The sequence below is a fragment of the Hypanus sabinus genome, chromosome 17 (assembly GCF_030144855.1).
Source record: "Hypanus sabinus isolate sHypSab1 chromosome 17, sHypSab1.hap1, whole genome shotgun sequence".
Lineage (NCBI taxonomy): Eukaryota > Metazoa > Chordata > Chondrichthyes > Myliobatiformes > Dasyatidae > Hypanus > Hypanus sabinus.
The window spans coordinates 36,686,549-36,705,449 of NC_082722.1; the positions used below are offsets into that span (position 1 = coordinate 36,686,549).

Genomic DNA, 18,901 nt, shown 5'->3' on the forward strand with positions numbered 1-18,901 from the left:
GGCACATTGGTCTTCTGCGTATGATAGATTAATAAAGCTTCAGGAGCAGATGTGACTTTCCTATCTTCCATTCCGTCAGTTGATGGGATTGGGGAAAATTCTTTACATATTTGGCTGTTGTCACTTTTAAGAATTTATTACTATTTTGATAAATAGTTTGTGTTATCCCTTTGGTAAATGGAATTGTTTCCTATCTTATTCCCAACAGAGTTGCTGAAGCACCATTTTAAGTTGTTCCCTGCTCCCAGCACTTGTACCTGGGAGCTCTGAATGGCTCTGTGGGGGCAGGAAGGCTCTGAGGGTCCGTAGAAATGAAAAGGTTAATTGTATTCATTAGTTATTCCAGTGTTTTTCTTCGTTTGAACAATGTCTGCCTTGTGAGTGAGCTGTAACTCTGAAACGTGAACTGGCTTTAAAATCCAACCAGACTATGCATAATGCCGTAATTCTCCAAGGTGAACTGCTGAAAGAATGGAACTACTCAGGCAGTGAGAAAGTGCACCATTTGTGCTGACTTTGCCACACAGTACTTACATGGTGTGACTGTGGAAACAGATTACTTTTGCAAAGGGTGGGGCTCTTCAATTATCTCTGCAGGTGAACAGTACTGGTATTGGCAACCAAGTATGGATTCTCTCAGCCGCGTTTTTTATCATATGGTGTGCTTCAGTTTGGAAAGCACAAAATGTTGTTAATATTCGTATAAGAAGATGCTAAATAAACACCTGTAGAAAAACGATATACGGAGGAGATTCAATGAAGAGGAGTGTGCAGAGGCTTGTGTGCAACACCAGTTAGCAAGTGACTTGCTTCAGTGTTATGCATTCCACTGGAAATATCAAAGGTTAATTGGGGAAATTAATTGTAATTCACTAAGTAAAAATTATGTAGTGATTCAAAGAGCCATCACTGAACTTCAGGATCCAAATGAGGACTGCTCTTTTCACCTAGTGTGCTAAGTCTCAGCAGTAATTTGTTTGAAACTCAAAGTTCAAACTCTTCTTCCCATCTTTCATAGAGTTATAGAGCTTGTGGGGGGGGGGGGGGAGAGAATTTCCCACATTTTTAAGAATGGTGGCTTTTGAAAGAGTTATCCAGTTATCCTCTCCACATGTGCTTTCCAGGTATTCCTACACTTCACTTTTGAAACTGCAGTCCATTCCAGTTTATAACACTTCACCTCTGTTTCTTTTTGCAAATGTTCTATAGTATGTCCTAGGAGAAAGTTCTTGCTTAGTCTTAACAAATTTTTTGATTGCTTAAAATCCTTATTCTGAATTTCTACTTAATGTTCTTTGCTGTAAGGAAAATGAGCCCAGCCCACTCCTAACCCAATGTAACTGAATCCTTTGTGTTTGACGCCAATCGAGTAAATCTTCATTTCAATATTCCTATACCCTGGACATTCTCCTTCAATTCTCCTTCAGTAGTTTTATCCAAAGCTGTAAGTAATGCTCCAGCAGAAACATGAACAGTGCTTTAATATTCAGGGTAATTTCCTGGCCTTTGTACTTTATAACTCTTGTTATAATGCCAGAGACCTTGCTTATTGTTTAACAGTCTTAAGTTTTCCGTGCATGTGGCTAACTTTACTCCAGCTGGCCTGGGCAACCTAGGATTCAGCACATTTGTTTCAGGGGGCATTTCAATGTTGAATCCTGATAGGTTCAAGTATTTTCCCTTTTCTCCCTTGTGCAATTCCACTGTTGCCATGTCAGTAGTGAAGATGAAGAATGGATATCCTTTGCCTCCACAAGATTTCCTTTCTGATCTCCATTTGGCTGAACCTTCCTGAGATGAATCTTCTAGCTTTAATATGTTTGTGGTTTCCTTTCATGTTGCATGCAAATCTGGCAGTGTAGATCTTGAGTCTTTTTAAGAAAGCAAATGGTTACTGTAAGATGCACAAGTAGTGGCCCATGAAAAAAAATATCGTTCACAGAGCAAATCGCTTATTAGGAGCGATTTTAAAGTTTACGTTGGGAATTTATAATTTGCTTCTTTGTTTTCCAAATAAAATAAATCTAAAAATTTAAGTTGAGCACGCATGTTTATTTGTACACTGGTCATCTTTGCTCAGTACTTATCACATACATTAAGTGGATTTATTATATTAATTTTTCTGTGCAAAATTGTTTTTTGTTGGAGGATAACATCAAGTCATTGAGAACCCATTGATTAAATCAGAAATATTAGCAGGAAGAAGTGCACTTTTCTATCTGAATCCTGATAAGGGTATGACTAACTAGGTCAACTGAGTGTCAGATGAACCCAACCTCACCATGAACCTCTGCTGTGCTTTTACTGAGGGAAACATCCACTTGTGAAAAGATGCAACAAAGAAAGTTCGCAGGAGAAAATGTCAGTCTCCTCCTACAACAATGCATAGCTAAGGAATATGAAGTTCCCTCCATTACCTTAATTATTTTAGAACTAGCCCAGATTTCTTCTGTTAAAATTAAGAAGGATCCACTTGATCTCTTTGTCTCCAAATTGCTGTTGATGTGAGAAGGCAGATGTTCATTGACCAAGGCAGGGATATGAAATCTTGGTAAATCTAATTACCACAGAGGATTAAATTATCGAATGATGATTAATTAAGTACTGTGCAAGTATGTTATCCCTTTCATTTAGTTACATTATAGTTGTTAGTGGTACTTAAATATTTAAAGTTTTAAGATTTTAACTTTAATATTTAATTTTAATTCCTTTGTGAATAATTATTGCTTGAAATTTGCAGAGCAGTAAATAGTTTTGCATATTGCCTGAGTGAAATTTTGGTAAACATTTAAAGAGTGATTATTCTGAATCGTCTTTTCACTTGTATCTTTACCAAAAGTTTTACGCTTTCTAGACATTATTTAGTGGAAAGGACATAACAGCTGCTCAATTCTCAGACAAGACTCAGATATGTAGAAAAATACAGATTAAACTGAGCTAGTCGGCATGCATTTGTCAAGAGAACGTCATGTTAGATTGACTTGACAAGTCTTTTAAAGAGTTAATGCGGACACTTGTGAGAACGATGCATTTGACATAATTTATGTGGAATTTGGCAAGGCTTTTGTCAATTTTCCATATTTCTGCTGAGCACATTATAGGAAAAATGTGATTGCTCTGGGGAGGGAGGAGATTTACAAAGATGCAAATCTTTGAGTTTTGTGAGCTCGGGCTTTTCTGTTTGCAGCAAAGGAGGATGAGAGGTGACCTGATAGAGGTATACAAGATGATGAGAGGCATCAATAGAGTGTACAGACAGAGATTTTTCCCAGGGTGGAAATGACTAACAGAAGGGGGCATAATTTTAAATTGATTGGAGTGAAATATGTTGGATGAGTTTTTTTTTTAAACAGAGTGGTGAATGCGTTGAGCATCTTGTCAAGGGTGGTGGTAGTGGGAGATGCATTAGGGACATTTAAGAAATTCTAAGACGGGTACATGGATGATAGAAAAATATACGGTTATGTAGGGAGGAAGAGTTAGCTTTCTCATAAAGTAGGTTGAAAGGCCAAAGGTCTAAACTATGCTGTAGTGTTCTATGTTGTTGGTGCTCACAACTAGTAGCAACATAAGCAATGGTTGTTTTTTTTTTAGAGCAGTGTCAGGCTAGGTGGGGATATGTATACAGTTAAGGGGGCTGAGTTGAAATTAATAGGAAGAATCTACTCTCCTTAGCAGAGAGGTTAAAACTAGTGGATTCCAGAGAGGATGAGGATTTTATTTTATACCCAGAGGATTGTAGGGGTCTTGAACCCTCTGGCTGAATGGATGCTTGAGGCAGGAGCTCTCATCGTTTTTTTTAAAAGTACTTGTACAGCCATGACCTGCACTGTTGCAGATCTAGTACTGATTAGGTTAGGTAGGCATTTTGTTTTACTGGCACAAGCATGATGGGTCAAATTGTCTCCTGTGCCATGAATTGTTTATGATTCTTTGAGACAGCCAAAAGTAATCTATTCTAATTATGCATTGTTTTAAAGCCTAATCTCAAATTAATCTCAAGCTAATATCAAATTATTAGCACTTTTAAATATTAAAATACTAATGTTGTTATATAGTATAGTTAACGAGCTTCAATGCAATCAATAAGTTAATATATTAATGACATAGTTGCATTTTATGATGCCAGTCAAGTGAAGTCTTTAAATGACTATTTACAGTATAAAATACAACCATTGACATAGTCACAACTTGTAGTTCACAAATATTTTCATTGACATAAGTTTGGAGACCTGCAGCATTTAGTTGCAAGCATCCATCCCAGTAGGCAACTACTTTAACTGCTACTATAATTACTCACCTCTTCACCCTTACTGGCAGGACAACAATATCCTCGTTTATTGGGTCACACACTGGAGGATGTAATTCAATTTTCCACAACAATATTGTTTTAGTATGTATGAAGTAATCCTCCCAAACTACATTTCTTACAAGAAAATATTTTTGCTTTTATATGAACTGCTTTTGATTTGTTTTTAGAACAAGCAGTATTTAACTGCACGAGTGGATTTTGGTTTTGGCTTTGTTGTGCAGGGGTTGACTTTTTGAGTAGCGATATAAAATCGCGCTGATCTCATCAGTTAGCATAAAATAATTGTTAGGAGGAGGAAGAGCTCCCTGTTGGCCCAAACGTGATCAGGATGTTACCAGGCGGGTCAAATGTCTGCCTAATGAAGATGAATGAAGAAAATCTCTGTATGAGAGAGACATGGTGGGCACTCAGCCCGGGTTATTGAAACTGTGATAGGAAGTCTGACAAAGCATCGCTGCTTCATTCATCACTGTCAAATTTGTGTTCAAGCTATTCTTCCTATAAAAATCAGTCAAATGTTACAACACTGATTTTAAAACAACACTTCAATCTTCTTCAATTAGTTGTTTAGGCACTTGAAAATCGGTGTAAGGATCAAGATAACTGATGGAACTTCATACTTCATAGCCATGTAAAGGGTCTCATCCTGGTGTGGATAACAAAGGAGCACAGGAAATACTGAAGATGGGCAGCATACTTATTTAAAGATTGTTTTCCTCCACATAGTTATGTGGGGAGAAACAAAGTCTTGAACATGCTTTCAGTCCTTCAAAGAATTTAAGAAATGTTTTACTTTTTCGTAAATACAGTAAGCTTAAAGTCATAACTGGTGTTATTTATTCCCAATTCTACTAGTAATCCACTAGCCATGTTGTCAAAGGCTACAATCTTCATAACGACACCATTTTTGATGGCGTCTGGACTCCTTAATGACTGCAGCCTTAGAGGGTTTTAGGGTTCTTTTTAAAGTCTCTATAATCACGTAATACAGCAGAGATGAGCAGTCTGTAAAATTTTGTTTAATGGCTAATGCAGCTAAAACTATATTGCAATGTGGATAAATGCACCTCCACCACTTACCTAAGTGTATTTACATGAAACCAGCAAGCTGAATCAACATTGACTGACAGATCGAAGCAATTGAGAAACAGGTGTATAGAGTTTTTTTTTAAAGTGCAAACACACAGGACAGATGTTTCTGTGGTTCAAATTAATTTGCTACAGTCATTCTGTTAATCTTTAGCAACTTGTTGATTGGCATTTTGTAGGCATATTTTTGGAAAACACCCAAAGCAGTTTGAGCACAGACAGTGCATCACTGGCAGTAAAAGCAAGCAGCGGGGAGCACAAAGTAGAGTATTGTACTGGGAAAAGAGCCAAGATTTAAATTAGACAATAACCTCTGATCTGTATATTGCATCCATTCTTCAGCTGCAGGCAAAGTGATTTGTTTTAATATAGTCAGCCCTGTAGCATATAATAGACTGATGTATGAGTCATTGCTCGTCAATATGTGTTTCTCAAATTTATATAGATTGAACAACTGGTTTGTGATGCTTAGTTACAGTCGTGCAAACATTAACCAGGAACAGGATTGGAATGAACTTGCAAAAAAATCGACCTTAGTGGAATATTTCCCTGTTAAAGCTGATGCATAACTGCGTATGAATAATTGAATTATTAAAGAAGAAGAGCAGCATTGACTTTTTATTTGTATTTGGAAACTTTCCAAGTTATTTTAATTATCCTTACTTGTAAAATATAATTGGCTCTGAGACCAACGTAATAATATTTGAATTATCCAGATTTTATGCTATTATATGATAAAATGTAAATTTGCCTTTGATTAAATTTGATGTACTTTAATAGAAAGTAATTCTATGGTTCACAATTTGTAGCTCTCTTCCCCCTCAGAATTTTAAATTCACTGAAATGAAGAATGTTAAAGTGGGTGTTTGTAATATTTCCCCAGTTTAAATGTGTGCATTAAGCTTTGCTCGATGTAGTTACCAACTTGCTAATGAAGGAACATTAATTTTCCCTTCCTGTGCCAAGCTGAGCTAAAATGAATTGGGATGGTTCCAAATTCTGCCTGTTGGGTCCTTGGATTGAAAGGTCATGGTTGCACTTTGGCCTGAAATTATTTTTCAAAAGGTGGAGCCAGCATTAAGGTCTCAAGTTAATGCTATTACCTTTCAGTCAGTGGAGAGCTTCCTTCTGAGCTACAAATAGAGATCATAGTTGCCTTTCTTGTAACCCTCTTAGAGAAGCTGCTTCAAAGTGTTTGCTACTAGCTTGGTGGCAGACCCTCGTCGGACCAGGGGTCAGGGCAAGAATGTAAGTGCTCGGCACTTGCCCCTATTTTGCATGCCACCATTGGACTTGGGGGGGGGGGGGGGGGGGTGGAGTGCAATCTCAGTAAACAGCTGCCATTGAGTTGTAGAACTGTCTGCTGACATTTGCAACTGTGGAATTTGCTGGCATTTTCTTTGTAAAACCCCGCCCAAGGTGAGCATCATTGCCTGATGTTGTTATCATCATCGCATCTGTTATCCCCATTGAACCATTGCTCCAGCTCATGTGAGCACAGTGTAAGGTTGAAAGTCATACAGATATTTTAGTTTTCAATAGTAGTCGATGTTTTCCATCTGTGCATGAAAGTCAACATAATTGAGGACCGAGGAGTGTTACAACCAGCAAACTCTGGTGCAGATATGGCCATTGATTCGATTCTCAGGGCACTCATTTCTGACCAAAGTGGTTGTATTGCACTGCTGGATAAATAGCACAGGATTATTTAGTCAATTTAAGGCAGGCTTTAAACAATTTAATGTTAATATCTTGGTAATATGGGGAAAGATCTAAAATGAGAAACCCAATCGTGCATTGGCATTCATTCCAGATTCCATCATGGATAGTCTGGCATATATAAAGAGCTAGAGAGGAGTTCATCCCTACACCTCTTTATTTGCTTTCTCTGCTTTAACAAGAACATGCGCATTAAAAATGCCTTTCAAGTATGATAATTGATCAATATCCTCATACCAGAGTTCTGACTTGTGCCTGATGTTGTAGTGCTATAGATTTAGCTAAGTTAGGAAACAAACCAGCAGCAGCCCACAGCAGAATAGCATCCCTCTGGGATTATGTCGAAACCCAAACTGAACACCAGCTAATTGGCTACAGTGATGACCATCCTTATGGTCACAGCAACCAGCCACAGCTCCAACCACAGTAACCATTCTGTTGTTCAAAACAGGAAATGTTGGAGCCATTTAATTAATCTGCCAACTTTCTGTTTTTCGGTCCTTCCTCAAATACATAAAAAATGCAGCATAGGATTGTTTTAGAAGTATAATTTATGCAATTTCTTATTTCTGAAGTATTTAATTTATTGGAGAATTGGGGGTTACTACGTTGTAACCCTATTTTTATTCACAGTTCCCATGGGTATGTTTGCTTTTCTGAGCATTATGCATGGTAGAATTGTCCCTCAGACACTTTAAAAATACACTATATTTCCTGCAAGGATTTAAAGTAATTGATAACATAGCTCTGTGACAAGCTTGTTTGCTTACAATTTGTTCTTGTAGCACTTGCTCTAAATAAAGCTTTTAAGTTTGTTACAAATGTTAAACAGTTTTAGATTTTTCTTTCTACAGTCCCTTGGTAGGAACGTATCTTCTTGCAAATTTTCCCATTTTATCCACCGTATAGTCTCCGGACAAAAGAAGAAGTTTGTTTAAGGGGGATTTATACAAAGCCTTGTGATTGATGGTTAGAATTTGCAATTCAGTCAGACAGTTTGCTAAAGAACAAAAAAAACTGATTCTGATGCAAAACAATGGCTATTAGCAAACAGCTGTGCAGACTTGTTCTGCATTGCCTCTACCCTTTATTTCTAAAAATACCGGGTAGTTGTTTTGGGGCTCATGGTGAGTTCAATTTGCTGGTGTTGAAATTGTCATCAACTACAGGTAATTGGAACCAGTTGACTGTGTCCTAGAAACTCAAACTTCTTGCATTTATAGTATTAAAAATATCTATTTATTTGAAAGGATCCCACTAACAGAATGTATATCAAAGATTTCACCTGGTCTGGATTGCATCAGCAGTCATTTTCTGGTGAAATTGCAACCAATGCAAAATTGGACTGCACTCATCCATGTGCTATTCATCTCCAAAATTGTTCACACAATATCCATTTACTCCCTTAGGAATGTAGATTGTTCCTCAATCCTTTGAGTTAGAGTTTCCATTGAACTAGGAACTCATTATGCTATCTTGCTGGCTTTAATGCTGTTTCAAGGAACGCTCTGCTAGCTTCAGATGTTTGACTGGTCAGCTTCAGAAGTTACTGCACGCTGCTGTGAAGTCTTCCAGTTAATGAGAAGAGCTTTTTTTCCAATCATTTCACTGTTGACATATGCACTTGCTGTTACTAAGAATAGATCTCTTTTTTTAAAAAAAAGTTTGTTGAATTTAACGCCTCTAACGGCCACGATGGGGGGCAAAGCTTTGCGCTGGATCCAGAGTATCAAAACATTGACTGCTTGTCCAGTAATGAAACCACCATGCTACTGTTTGCCTCCGATTGGTGGTCACACCATCAAAGCACTGGACATGGTATTGAGAGATCTCGTGTCTCCATGCCATATATCTGCAGGAGCAGGAAGATGGACTCCCCCATGCCCTTGTTGTCTTCTGCATGCAGTGAGATTGGCCAGACTGTTCGCTTACAATTTCGCTCTGCACTCACGTCAGTCTTATTAACTCAGGATAGGACAGATGTGCAGACATCCCATTTGGGGAGAGTCCACATGAGATGCTTGAATCCCAGCATGTCTCCCTGAGGTACAACTTCATCCAACCCACTCAATCATCTCAATCAGTGTCACATACCTTGACACTGTTTTATTCCCCCCTTGTTCAATCCCTTCCCACCTATGTTCGTGACAGTTCTCACGCTTTTAATTTTTTCAATGATTTTAAGTCCCCTGGCCCCCACCGCCTTATTTTCACCATGGATGTCCAGTCCCTATATACCTCCATCCCCCACCAGGAAGATCTCAAATCTCTCCACTTTTTTTTGGATTCCAGACCTAACTAATTCTCCTCTACCACCACTCTCCTCCATATAGTGGAATTAGTTCTTACTCTCAATAATTTCTCCTTTGGCTCCTCACATTTCCCCCAAACCAAGGGTGTAGCCATGGGCACCCATATGGGTCCCAGTTACGCCTGCCATTTTGTTGGCTTTGTGGAGCAGTCCATGTTCCAAGCCTATACGGGTATCTGTCCCTCTCTCTTCCTTTGCTACATCGACGACTGCATTGGCGCTGCCTCCTGCATGCATGCTGAGCTCATTGACTTCATTAACTTTGCCTCCAACTTTCACCCTGCCCTCAAATTTACCTGATTAATTTCCGATACTTCCCTCCCCTTTCTTGATCTTTCTGTCTCCATCTCTGGAGATGGCTTATATACTGATACCTACTATAAGCCTACAGACTCTCACAGCGACCTGGACTATTCCTCTTCCCACCCTGTCTCTTGCAAAAATGCTAACCCCTTCTCACAATTCCTCCGCCACATCTGCTCTCAGGATGAGGCTTTTCATTACAGGACAAAGGAGATGTCTTTGTTTTTTAAACAAAAGATCTTCCCTTCTTCCACCATCAACTCTGCCCTCAAATGCATGTCTCACATTTCCTCACATCTGCCCTCACCCCATCCGCCCACCACCCCACTCGGGATGGGGTTCCCCTTGTCCTCATTTACCACCCCACCAGCCTCCAGGTCCAACATATAGTTCTCTGTAACTTCCGCCACCTCCAACGGGATCCCACTACCAAGCGCATATTTCCCTCTTCCCCACCCCCCCGCTTTCCGCAGGGATCGCTCCCTATGCGACTCCCTTGTCCACGTATCCCCCCCCCCCCATCCCTTCCCACCAATCTCCCTCTTGGCACTTATCCTTGTAAGCGTAACAAGTGCTACACCTGACCTTACACTTCCTCCCTCACCACCATTCAGGGCCCAAGACAGTCCTTCCAGATGAGGCGACACTTCACCTGTGAGTTGGCTGGTGTGATATACTGCGTCCAGTGCTCCCGGTGTGGCCTTTTATATATTGGTGAGACCCGACGCAGACTGGGAGACCATTTTGCTGAACACCTACGCTCTGTCCGCCAGAGAAAGCAGGATCTTTCCCAGTGGCCACACATTTTAATTCCACGTCCCATTCCCATTCTGATTATCTATCCATGGCCTCCTCTACTGTCAAGATGAAGCCACACTCAGGTTGGAGGAACAACACTTTATATTCCATCTGGGTAGCCTCCAACCTGATGGCATGAACATTGACTTCTCTAACTTCTGTTAATGCCCCTCCTCCCCTTCTTACCCTGTCCCTGATATATTTAGTTTTTCTCCCCCCTGTTTTTTTCTCTCTTTCTGCCCATCACTCTGCCTGTTCTCCATCTCCCTCTGGTGCTCCCCTCCCTCTTTCTCGCGAGGCCTCCCGTCCCATGATCCTTTCCCTTCTCCAGCTCTGTATCCCTTTTGCCAATCACCTTTCCAGCTCTCAGCTTCACCCCACCCCCTCCGGTCTTCTCCTTTCATTTCGCATTTTTCCCTCCCCCTCCTTTCAAATCTCTTACTATCTTTCCTTTCAGTTAGTCTTGACGAAGGGTCTCAGCCCAAAACGTTGACAGTGCTTCTCCTCATTGATGCTGCCTGGCCTGCTGCGTTCCACCAGCATTTTGTGTGTGTTGCAATCATCTCTCATGGTGGCAGTCATGATATTTACTCTGATATTTCACAAAGGTGGAACAGAAGGTCAGCTCACTGGTAAGCAGTTTGTAGTGATACAGCATAGAGACAGTATTGAGGATATACATGGGGATCAAATCAAGCCTCATGTAATGATAAAATGGTGAAAAATTTTAGATCTACTTGTTCATAAGGCAAAGCCTCTTGCCCTTTGGTTGAGTAATTTCTCTAGGTGGGACAGGTGCAACACTTGTGAAGATTGTTGAGTGACTTTTTCGTCATCATTGTAATGGAGATGTAAAATTTAATGACTGGGGTGATGCAGAAGTGTGTAGTGTGTGAAATGACCAATAAGAAGCAGTTGCTGTACAATATCCTGTTCACCCAGTGTGGGATGAGTTCCACACAGCTCCAGACCACATCAAATCACCTATCCAACTATATTCTGGAGGTGGGGTGTCATTGATATAAAGGCAGATTTTATCAACTATAATACCAAGTCACTCTGGTAAAACAGAGACCAATGGGCATCAAAGGAAAAACAATCTAATATCTGGAGTCACATCTTGCCAAAGGAAGATAGTTGTGGTGGTTGGGGTCAATCATCAAAAGCACAGAGCATCAATGCACAAGTGTACAGGGTGAGTTTCCTGGGCCAAACTGACTTAATTTGCTACATTGATGACCTTCCATCATAAGGTCAGAGTTTGGGGAAGTTCACAGCTTCACAAAGTGGAATTCACCTCCTAACTCTGTGAATGAAGCAGGTAATTTCTGCGTGCAGCATGACTGAGACAACTTCCTAGCAAGAGCTGTCTCATTTGCTGAGGCTCTGTGAATGGAACTGAACAGTAAGCCATTGGAAGACGATCCTGACTGAAATGTGGCTGATGACATGAGTCACACAAGTGCCGGTCATTGAGTGTCCAATCATGTACCTTTAGCATCCAATGAAATTTCCATTCCTGAAGACTTTATCATCAACAATTTGAAGCTCTACAAGGCCATCCATATAATACTTTTGCTACAAAACAAGAGCAGAAGATGGCTGCCTCATGGGTAGCAGCCCCCATACTATCCAAGACATCTTAAGGAGCGGTGCCTTTAGGAAGGCGGAGTCCATCAGTAAGGATTCCCACCACCCAGGATACACCTGCTTCTCATTGTTACCATCAGGAAGGGGATAAATAAACATGAAAGCACACACAGTGATTCAGGATCTGCTTCTTCCCCTCTGCCATCCAATTTCTACTTTGTAAATGGACATCAAACCCATGAACACTACCTGACAACAGTTTTTATTTCTATTTTTTCACTATTTTAACTTAACCATTTAATATATATATACACTTAGTATTTTTTCTCTATAATTATCATGTATTTATTGTACTGCTGTCATAAAGTGAAGAAATTTCATGATATATGCAGGTGATATTAAATCAGATTCTGAATTTGACACAACCCAGGGAAAATACACATCCAGTGTTAACCCTAATAATAATTCTAATTTGTAACCATAAACATTTATTCTCTTGCATCACTAGCACACAGTATCTGAGATGTGTCCGGTACAACGTCCATCATTTTCAAAAGGTTTTAAGAAATTGGTATCCTTTATTAAGGACCTTCACCACCCGGGACAACTCGTCCTCTTATTTCTTCTTTGGGGAGGAGGTACAAAAGCATGAAGACCCTAACTCAATTATTCAGGAACAATGTCTTTACCACTACCAGCAGATTTTAGAATGGTGTATGAACAGTTCATTTTTGCGCTGTTTATTTATTTGCGACTTGCAGTGATTTTATTTTTGTATGTCTGACTTTATATCGCTGCCCAAACATCATATTTCATGGTATTTCTCAATAATAATAAACCTGATTCTGATTCTCAACTGAGTACTCCAAGACATTTCCTAAACCCATACTCTGTACTACCTAGAAAGATAAGGGCAGCGGGTGCATGGGGACGTATTCCAAGATGTACACCATCTGGTTTGATAGTCTCACTGATCTGTCGTCAGTTGATCTAAATCTTGGAACTCCCCACCCAATACCATTGCGATGGCATCTTCACAGAAGGACTTCAGAGGTTTAAGAACGAGTCTCATCACTTCCTCTGCAAGGTAACAACGAGCGATAGATTCTTGCTTTGCAACAGTGCCAGAATATGATTTAATAAAAAGCTCTGTGTTTGGTGTTTAAGGTGTCTTTCTTCTTGACAATCTAGCTTTGTCGTGAAATTTCTTCTGTACTTTTAGAATATTCACTTCTGTTCCTGTCATCTATTTCCAGACTTTTATCCTGCATCCGAACTCTTAACTCTCTCCTCTCACAGAATATCTACATGGCTTCTATCTCCTGTACCTGAAACTCAGTTTCATGTTGAATAAGTTTTGGAGCTACCTCACTCTCCCTACCTTTCACACTATTTCTCTCTCTCCCCCCCCCCCCCCATCCTCCCCCACCCCCCCCAATTCCAGTTGCTGTTGCCTGGCTGCCATGGGCAGTTTGCCTTCAGGAGATGGCATCTTTGCGTCTTCACTGGTGACATCAATGCAACAGCAGGTTAGAATGCACCATGTTAAGGTGCTTTCACTCCAGAAGTGAATGTAAATTGTATGCTTTCATTGCCATTCCCTGCGTGATGAATTGTGTGGTATTTTATGAAACGAGACTGTGAAACTCTCTGCGTGAATATTACAGTGGAAACTAGAATTCATGGAGAATGAAAACCAGCTTTGGAATTGAGTGGCACTCAATCTCCTGATTATGTACGTTTGCATTCTTGGCTTCTCCAGAACTCCTAGATTTGTTCCAACTGAAGAGCAGTAAAAAGAGACAACACAAGGCTGAACCACTCCAAGCGCTGAGTTGGTTTGGTGAGATTGAGAATGGCTTTGGGCTGGGCAGCCCAAGTGTGTCGCTACACTCAAATCCAAGTCTACACCGGGTCCTACACAGTGCTTGGACTTTTAAACTCCAGCCCAGATAGTTTGTAAAGCCTGAATGTTGGGGTGGTAGGCAAAAGTTGGGCTGATTTCGCTCACTCTCCTGCGATGTTCAGTCATCTCTGTGGTGGGCTGCTGTGCTATTGAGACTGAGGCTTGGACCTACTCCGGCTGTTCCGGGGAACAGATCTAAGGACTTGGTCTGGTTCAGAACGCTGTTGCTTGCCCCCATTGGTTGCATGATTGTGTTTTATTTTCTTTCTCTTTCTCTGTGCAGTGGTTCCGGTCTTTTTTAAAAAAAATTGAGTTCTTGGGTTTCTTGCTGTGTAGCTGCCTGTAAGCAAACAAATCTCAAGCTGTATAGGTTGTACATTCTTTGATAATAAATTGTACTTTGAAGTTGACTTGGACAAAACAAAAGCTAAAATAAACCTTGAGGGCTATTGCAGGTAAGATATGGTCTGTATTATGAATGTGATGTAAGTTTCTTGGCAATTGTGCAACTATTTCTACAATATATAAGCAACTGTATTTAAATCAGGGGTGAATTGTCTGTGGCATTTTGCCATGTTGTAAATACGCTAAATGGAGCAGGGTTATAAACCAAATTGTAAAGCAATTTAATGAATTCTACTGTTTTACTCTTTTGAGATGTCTGATGGGGCATATCCAAACAAGGCGATGGATCTGATATGGAGGGAGCTTGAGGGGGGTGGGGGAATCACATTCAGCACACGGCGGGCTCATGTGCTGTTCTCATTTGCCTTCTGGTAACATGAGTTACTTTACCACAATTTGAAATGCTTGTCTGGGTAGAATCTCTTGATGGTATTACAGAATGTAGCATTAGCCTGTTAAAATCCAATGAATGCATTTTCCCCCTTGGCTCCTAGCTGAATTAAAGTGAACCTTTCATGGGGTACATGCACACCAGTTTAATTTTGAACTGAAATGCCAAGCTCTTCTACAGTTGTGGCTGACACTCTTGTCCATTTCTTATGCCCAAGCCTACTTAACATTGTAGGTTTGAGGAAAAAAATAACTAAATGAACACCATTCCCAAATAGTTCTCTGCTAACGCTAGATTTGTAAGTTTGCCATTTTCAGCTATAATTGGGTAGAAATAAAAGCAGATGGATTATTCTTAGGAAGGGCTTATGCATACTCTGTGATTCTATTTCCTTTTTTAGGTTTTAATGAGATAATTTGTTTCTAATGTGCTTCGATCTCATGTCAGACGAACATGTAGAGGAAGTAAACAAGGAGGGAGCTTAGCAGATCCTATCTCATTCCTTCAGTGATTAGCCCTTATACTTTCCATTTATAAAGTCGTGTACTTTTGAGTCTGCCCCAACCATACAAAGCAATGTATATCTTTTAATCACATACTAATCAGAAACTTTACTTGGGTATCGGTTATCATGGTTTATCTCTTTTTCCATAAAGTACATGTGCAACATTAGTTCTGAAAGTGCTTGTGAAGCCACAGTACTTCTAATTTGAACCTTGACCATGTTTTGCTTTTCTGAAAGTGTTCTTTTTTCTGCAGTTCTGCAGTGTTCTCTGAAAGTTCAGGCCCAGCAAATAATAAACTACAGTCTGTGTTTTTTTACTGACTTTGCTGGATTTCTTGATTAGGAGTAATAGGTGTCCAAAGGGATGAAGAGATGTGCTAGAGCAGGAGCAGCTTGTGTGCACATATCTGTGGGATTGTGTGGATTATGAATGCTATACTCCAGTCAGGTTTCCCTCTTTAAGTGGAAAGATCTGTTTCCTGATATACTTCCAGTATATGGGAAAATGTGTAAGTTTTGTAATACAATTGTTATAACTAGCGTTAAGTATGATAGGAACAGAGAAGGTATGTCATGAGGAATTTACTTCCCTTTGCAATTGATCATTCTTCACCTTTTAGGGGTGTGTGGAGGTCAGTCAGAATTGCATTTTGTTCAAAAAGATAATGCGTCGCTTAGCGTCCATGATATGTTCTGTGAAATCGGACATTATGTGATTTGGGCGTTGTGCGAACACCATATCATATACTTTGCCTCTTGCTGCTGCTATAACTAGGAGTGGTTTTGCTGTGTTTGGAAGCCATGATGCACTTTACGATAATATTTTCGAAAGAAAATTAAACAGAGAGATAACGCTACTGCTTTCAAAAGAGGCACGATACACAAGATGGTTTACGTCCGCTCCGTCTCCTTCTCGGGACTACGGACATATATGTGATCGGGCGTTGTCCAAATGGATGTTAGGCGGCGCACACCTGTATATGGTAAAATGCAAAAAGGGAAGTGAGGGAAGAAGGAGTTCCAGCCAAAGTTAAGAATGACTTGTGGGCATTGCTGCTTGGCAGTGTAAGCACTTTAACAGAGCATGATGGGAAGGCCTTTGCCACTGGAACTTACTGCAGTGTATTTTTGGAAGCAGTGGCTGACTTACTAATGTCACCAAGTCTTCTCTCTCACTGAACTGCATGCAGGAGATGGTTGCATTGATGCTGGCTGGCCAGCTGCCTTTCGGCGCTCCTTCACAGGCCTCTGACGATTCCAAATTGAGCCTGGTTCACATCCACAAAAAGAACGCTGGGCGGCTCGTGTTGCACCAGTGCCCTGTTGGTGTTCCGAAATTTGTCTTGAACAGTTAAATATACATCATTGCTGATTGTTCCAGGTTTTAAAAGCTGTTACCTTGTTAACATAATTATTCAAAGTTTTGTCGTGAAAATTCGAGCAAGGCCATTAGCTGTGATGTCATTCTCATCACCCAACCGCTCCCACCACCATATTCATATTCATGGTAGGATCAATTTTGATTGGAAAATCTAGAGTTGGATCACCAGAGCATGGTAAGACATGATGATGATGTTGAATGAATCACTAGATACATTTTCAGGGAAAGACTTAATAGATGTCCTCAAGGGGAACTGTTTAGAAAAATAGTCCATAAACTAGCTGTCACCTTGATGAAGTGCCTTTCAGTAGCAGAGCCGAATAGAAACATATACTGTAAAATATAATTTTATATTAGGTCTTGACTTTCAACCAGAGAAAAATAAATATTAAAGCAGATTATAGCATGGATTATTATTAGAACTAATGAATATTGGATTGTAATTGTTTTTAACAAAAAAATGTGAAAAATTATTTGTTATATCAGGAATTCTTGATAACTAATGAGTGCATAAGGGAAGTTCTAGATACTATATAGTAGTCCAAGTGAGATGGTTTAAATGTGGAGTACACGTGGCAAACAGTTTCTTTATTAATTGTGCCATAAGTTGTGATGGTAGACTCAAACATTTAATTGGGCATTCGTTCTAGTTCAAGTCACTTTACTGCTGCTTTCAAAACACATCAGTTTTTGAAATGTGCGTAAAATAAAAACCATTAGAATAAGTTGTCTAGTCACTGGTTTTAAAATTTAAATATTTTCAGTTAAATACATCTTAGAGATGTTTTAATTTTAATTATAGAATGAAAAAGCTTTCATTTTTAAGAACTGCCCAAGACACTCACAATGACAGACATAAAGGCCCTACAACAAGGAGTCAAAACTGCCCAAAGCATCACTAGCACCAGCCGACCCATCATCAAGGATGTATGTGCTGAAAGGTACAGGAAAAGGAGTAGTAATGTCATGAAGATCCCACAAAACCTGCTCACGGACTGTTTGTCCCACTCCCATGAGGGAGTTGCATCGATACCAGGACCACCAGTCTCAAAAACAGTTTCTTTCCCCAAGCAGTAAGGCTAATTAACACCTAGCCCACACCCCCAATCACTACTACTTTATCATTTCATGTCAGTCACCTTGTGTACAAACACTCCTGTGACTTTATGGACATACAAACAATCTATTTTTCATATTTATATTTAACATGTTTTAATTATTTGTTTTCTTTATCTTATTGTGCAATGGAATCACAGTAGCAATTATTTTGTTAGTCTTTTGTAATGGAAATGACTTTAACCAATCTTCAATCTTATTCACTTCGTCCAGGTCAACAAGGTCAACAAAAATTTAACTTTGGGTACTACCTCATTATCATGTACTTTATGCATTGTATTAAATCAGAATTCATGTTGCTAACTGCCAGTGATGTGAAGAACTGAAAGGAACTGGTTCAGGTTGCATCTATCCTGTACCTGTTACTCCAGTGCCAAGTAAAACCTGTTCACGTTGCGAAGACTGATTGACCTAAAAGACTAAGCTAATCAGTTTTTCTTTCCGCATGCTGACTGTTCTGGCCTCTAGAGGTGCAATTCATTCCGTATGCAGTTCATTTTGTATCAACATCACTTTCTGTATGTACAGTAAGCTGTGTTTTTATATCACTTCCTTCGTGGTTTAATTTGGATTCAATTTGAAGCACACAGTGGAAAGATGTCCATCTCCATCCTCTCTTTATTTGCCCTTGAAACAGCAATATCTGTGAGTCTTATGTTTTGTTATTGTTGGTAAACATTTAGTAGATATATTTTGATGGAAGTATTATGTTTATTTCTTACTGTTATTAAAATATTGTGCCAAAATTGTACTCTTTTATACACAGCATAGTTATGGAGATTTGCATCTGTGTGTTACTTTGGTTAAAACTGGTTGTGAGAATAATCAGCAATATTAGTATATTCAGCTGTGTGAAGATTCACACTCTTCCTTGAGACCTCTACACACTCTTGCCACGTTCTCCATATCTATGCGAGCTTTCTCCATTTGCATCTCAACTTTGTGTCTAGCTTAAGTTGCTCCCATTCTTGCCACTTCAGTAGGACACAGGTTTGCAAAACCATTCTCCACAGTGCCCTCATTCGGGAGCCACAGATGCAGTGGATTTGGCTTGGTATCTGGCTCATCGAGACCC

The 18,901-nt window shown here is 39.8% G+C and overlaps 1 protein-coding gene across 5 annotated transcripts in view; it reads left to right on the forward strand.

The window, feature by feature from the left end:
• tox3 (TOX high mobility group box family member 3) overlaps positions 1-18,901 on the forward strand; it is a 101,413-nt gene that overhangs the window by 21,841 nt on the left and 60,671 nt on the right. The window contains exon 1 of one of the 5 annotated variants that reach the window (XM_059992860.1): positions 18,314-18,471. The exons of the other annotated variants lie outside the window; for them this stretch is intronic. Within the exon in view, the coding sequence (XP_059848843.1) occupies positions 18,424-18,471 (48 nt within the window). The 5' untranslated portion in view covers positions 18,314-18,423. Of the gene's footprint in view, positions 1-18,313; positions 18,472-18,901 lie in introns of those variants that run through there. 5 annotated transcript variants of the gene reach the window in all.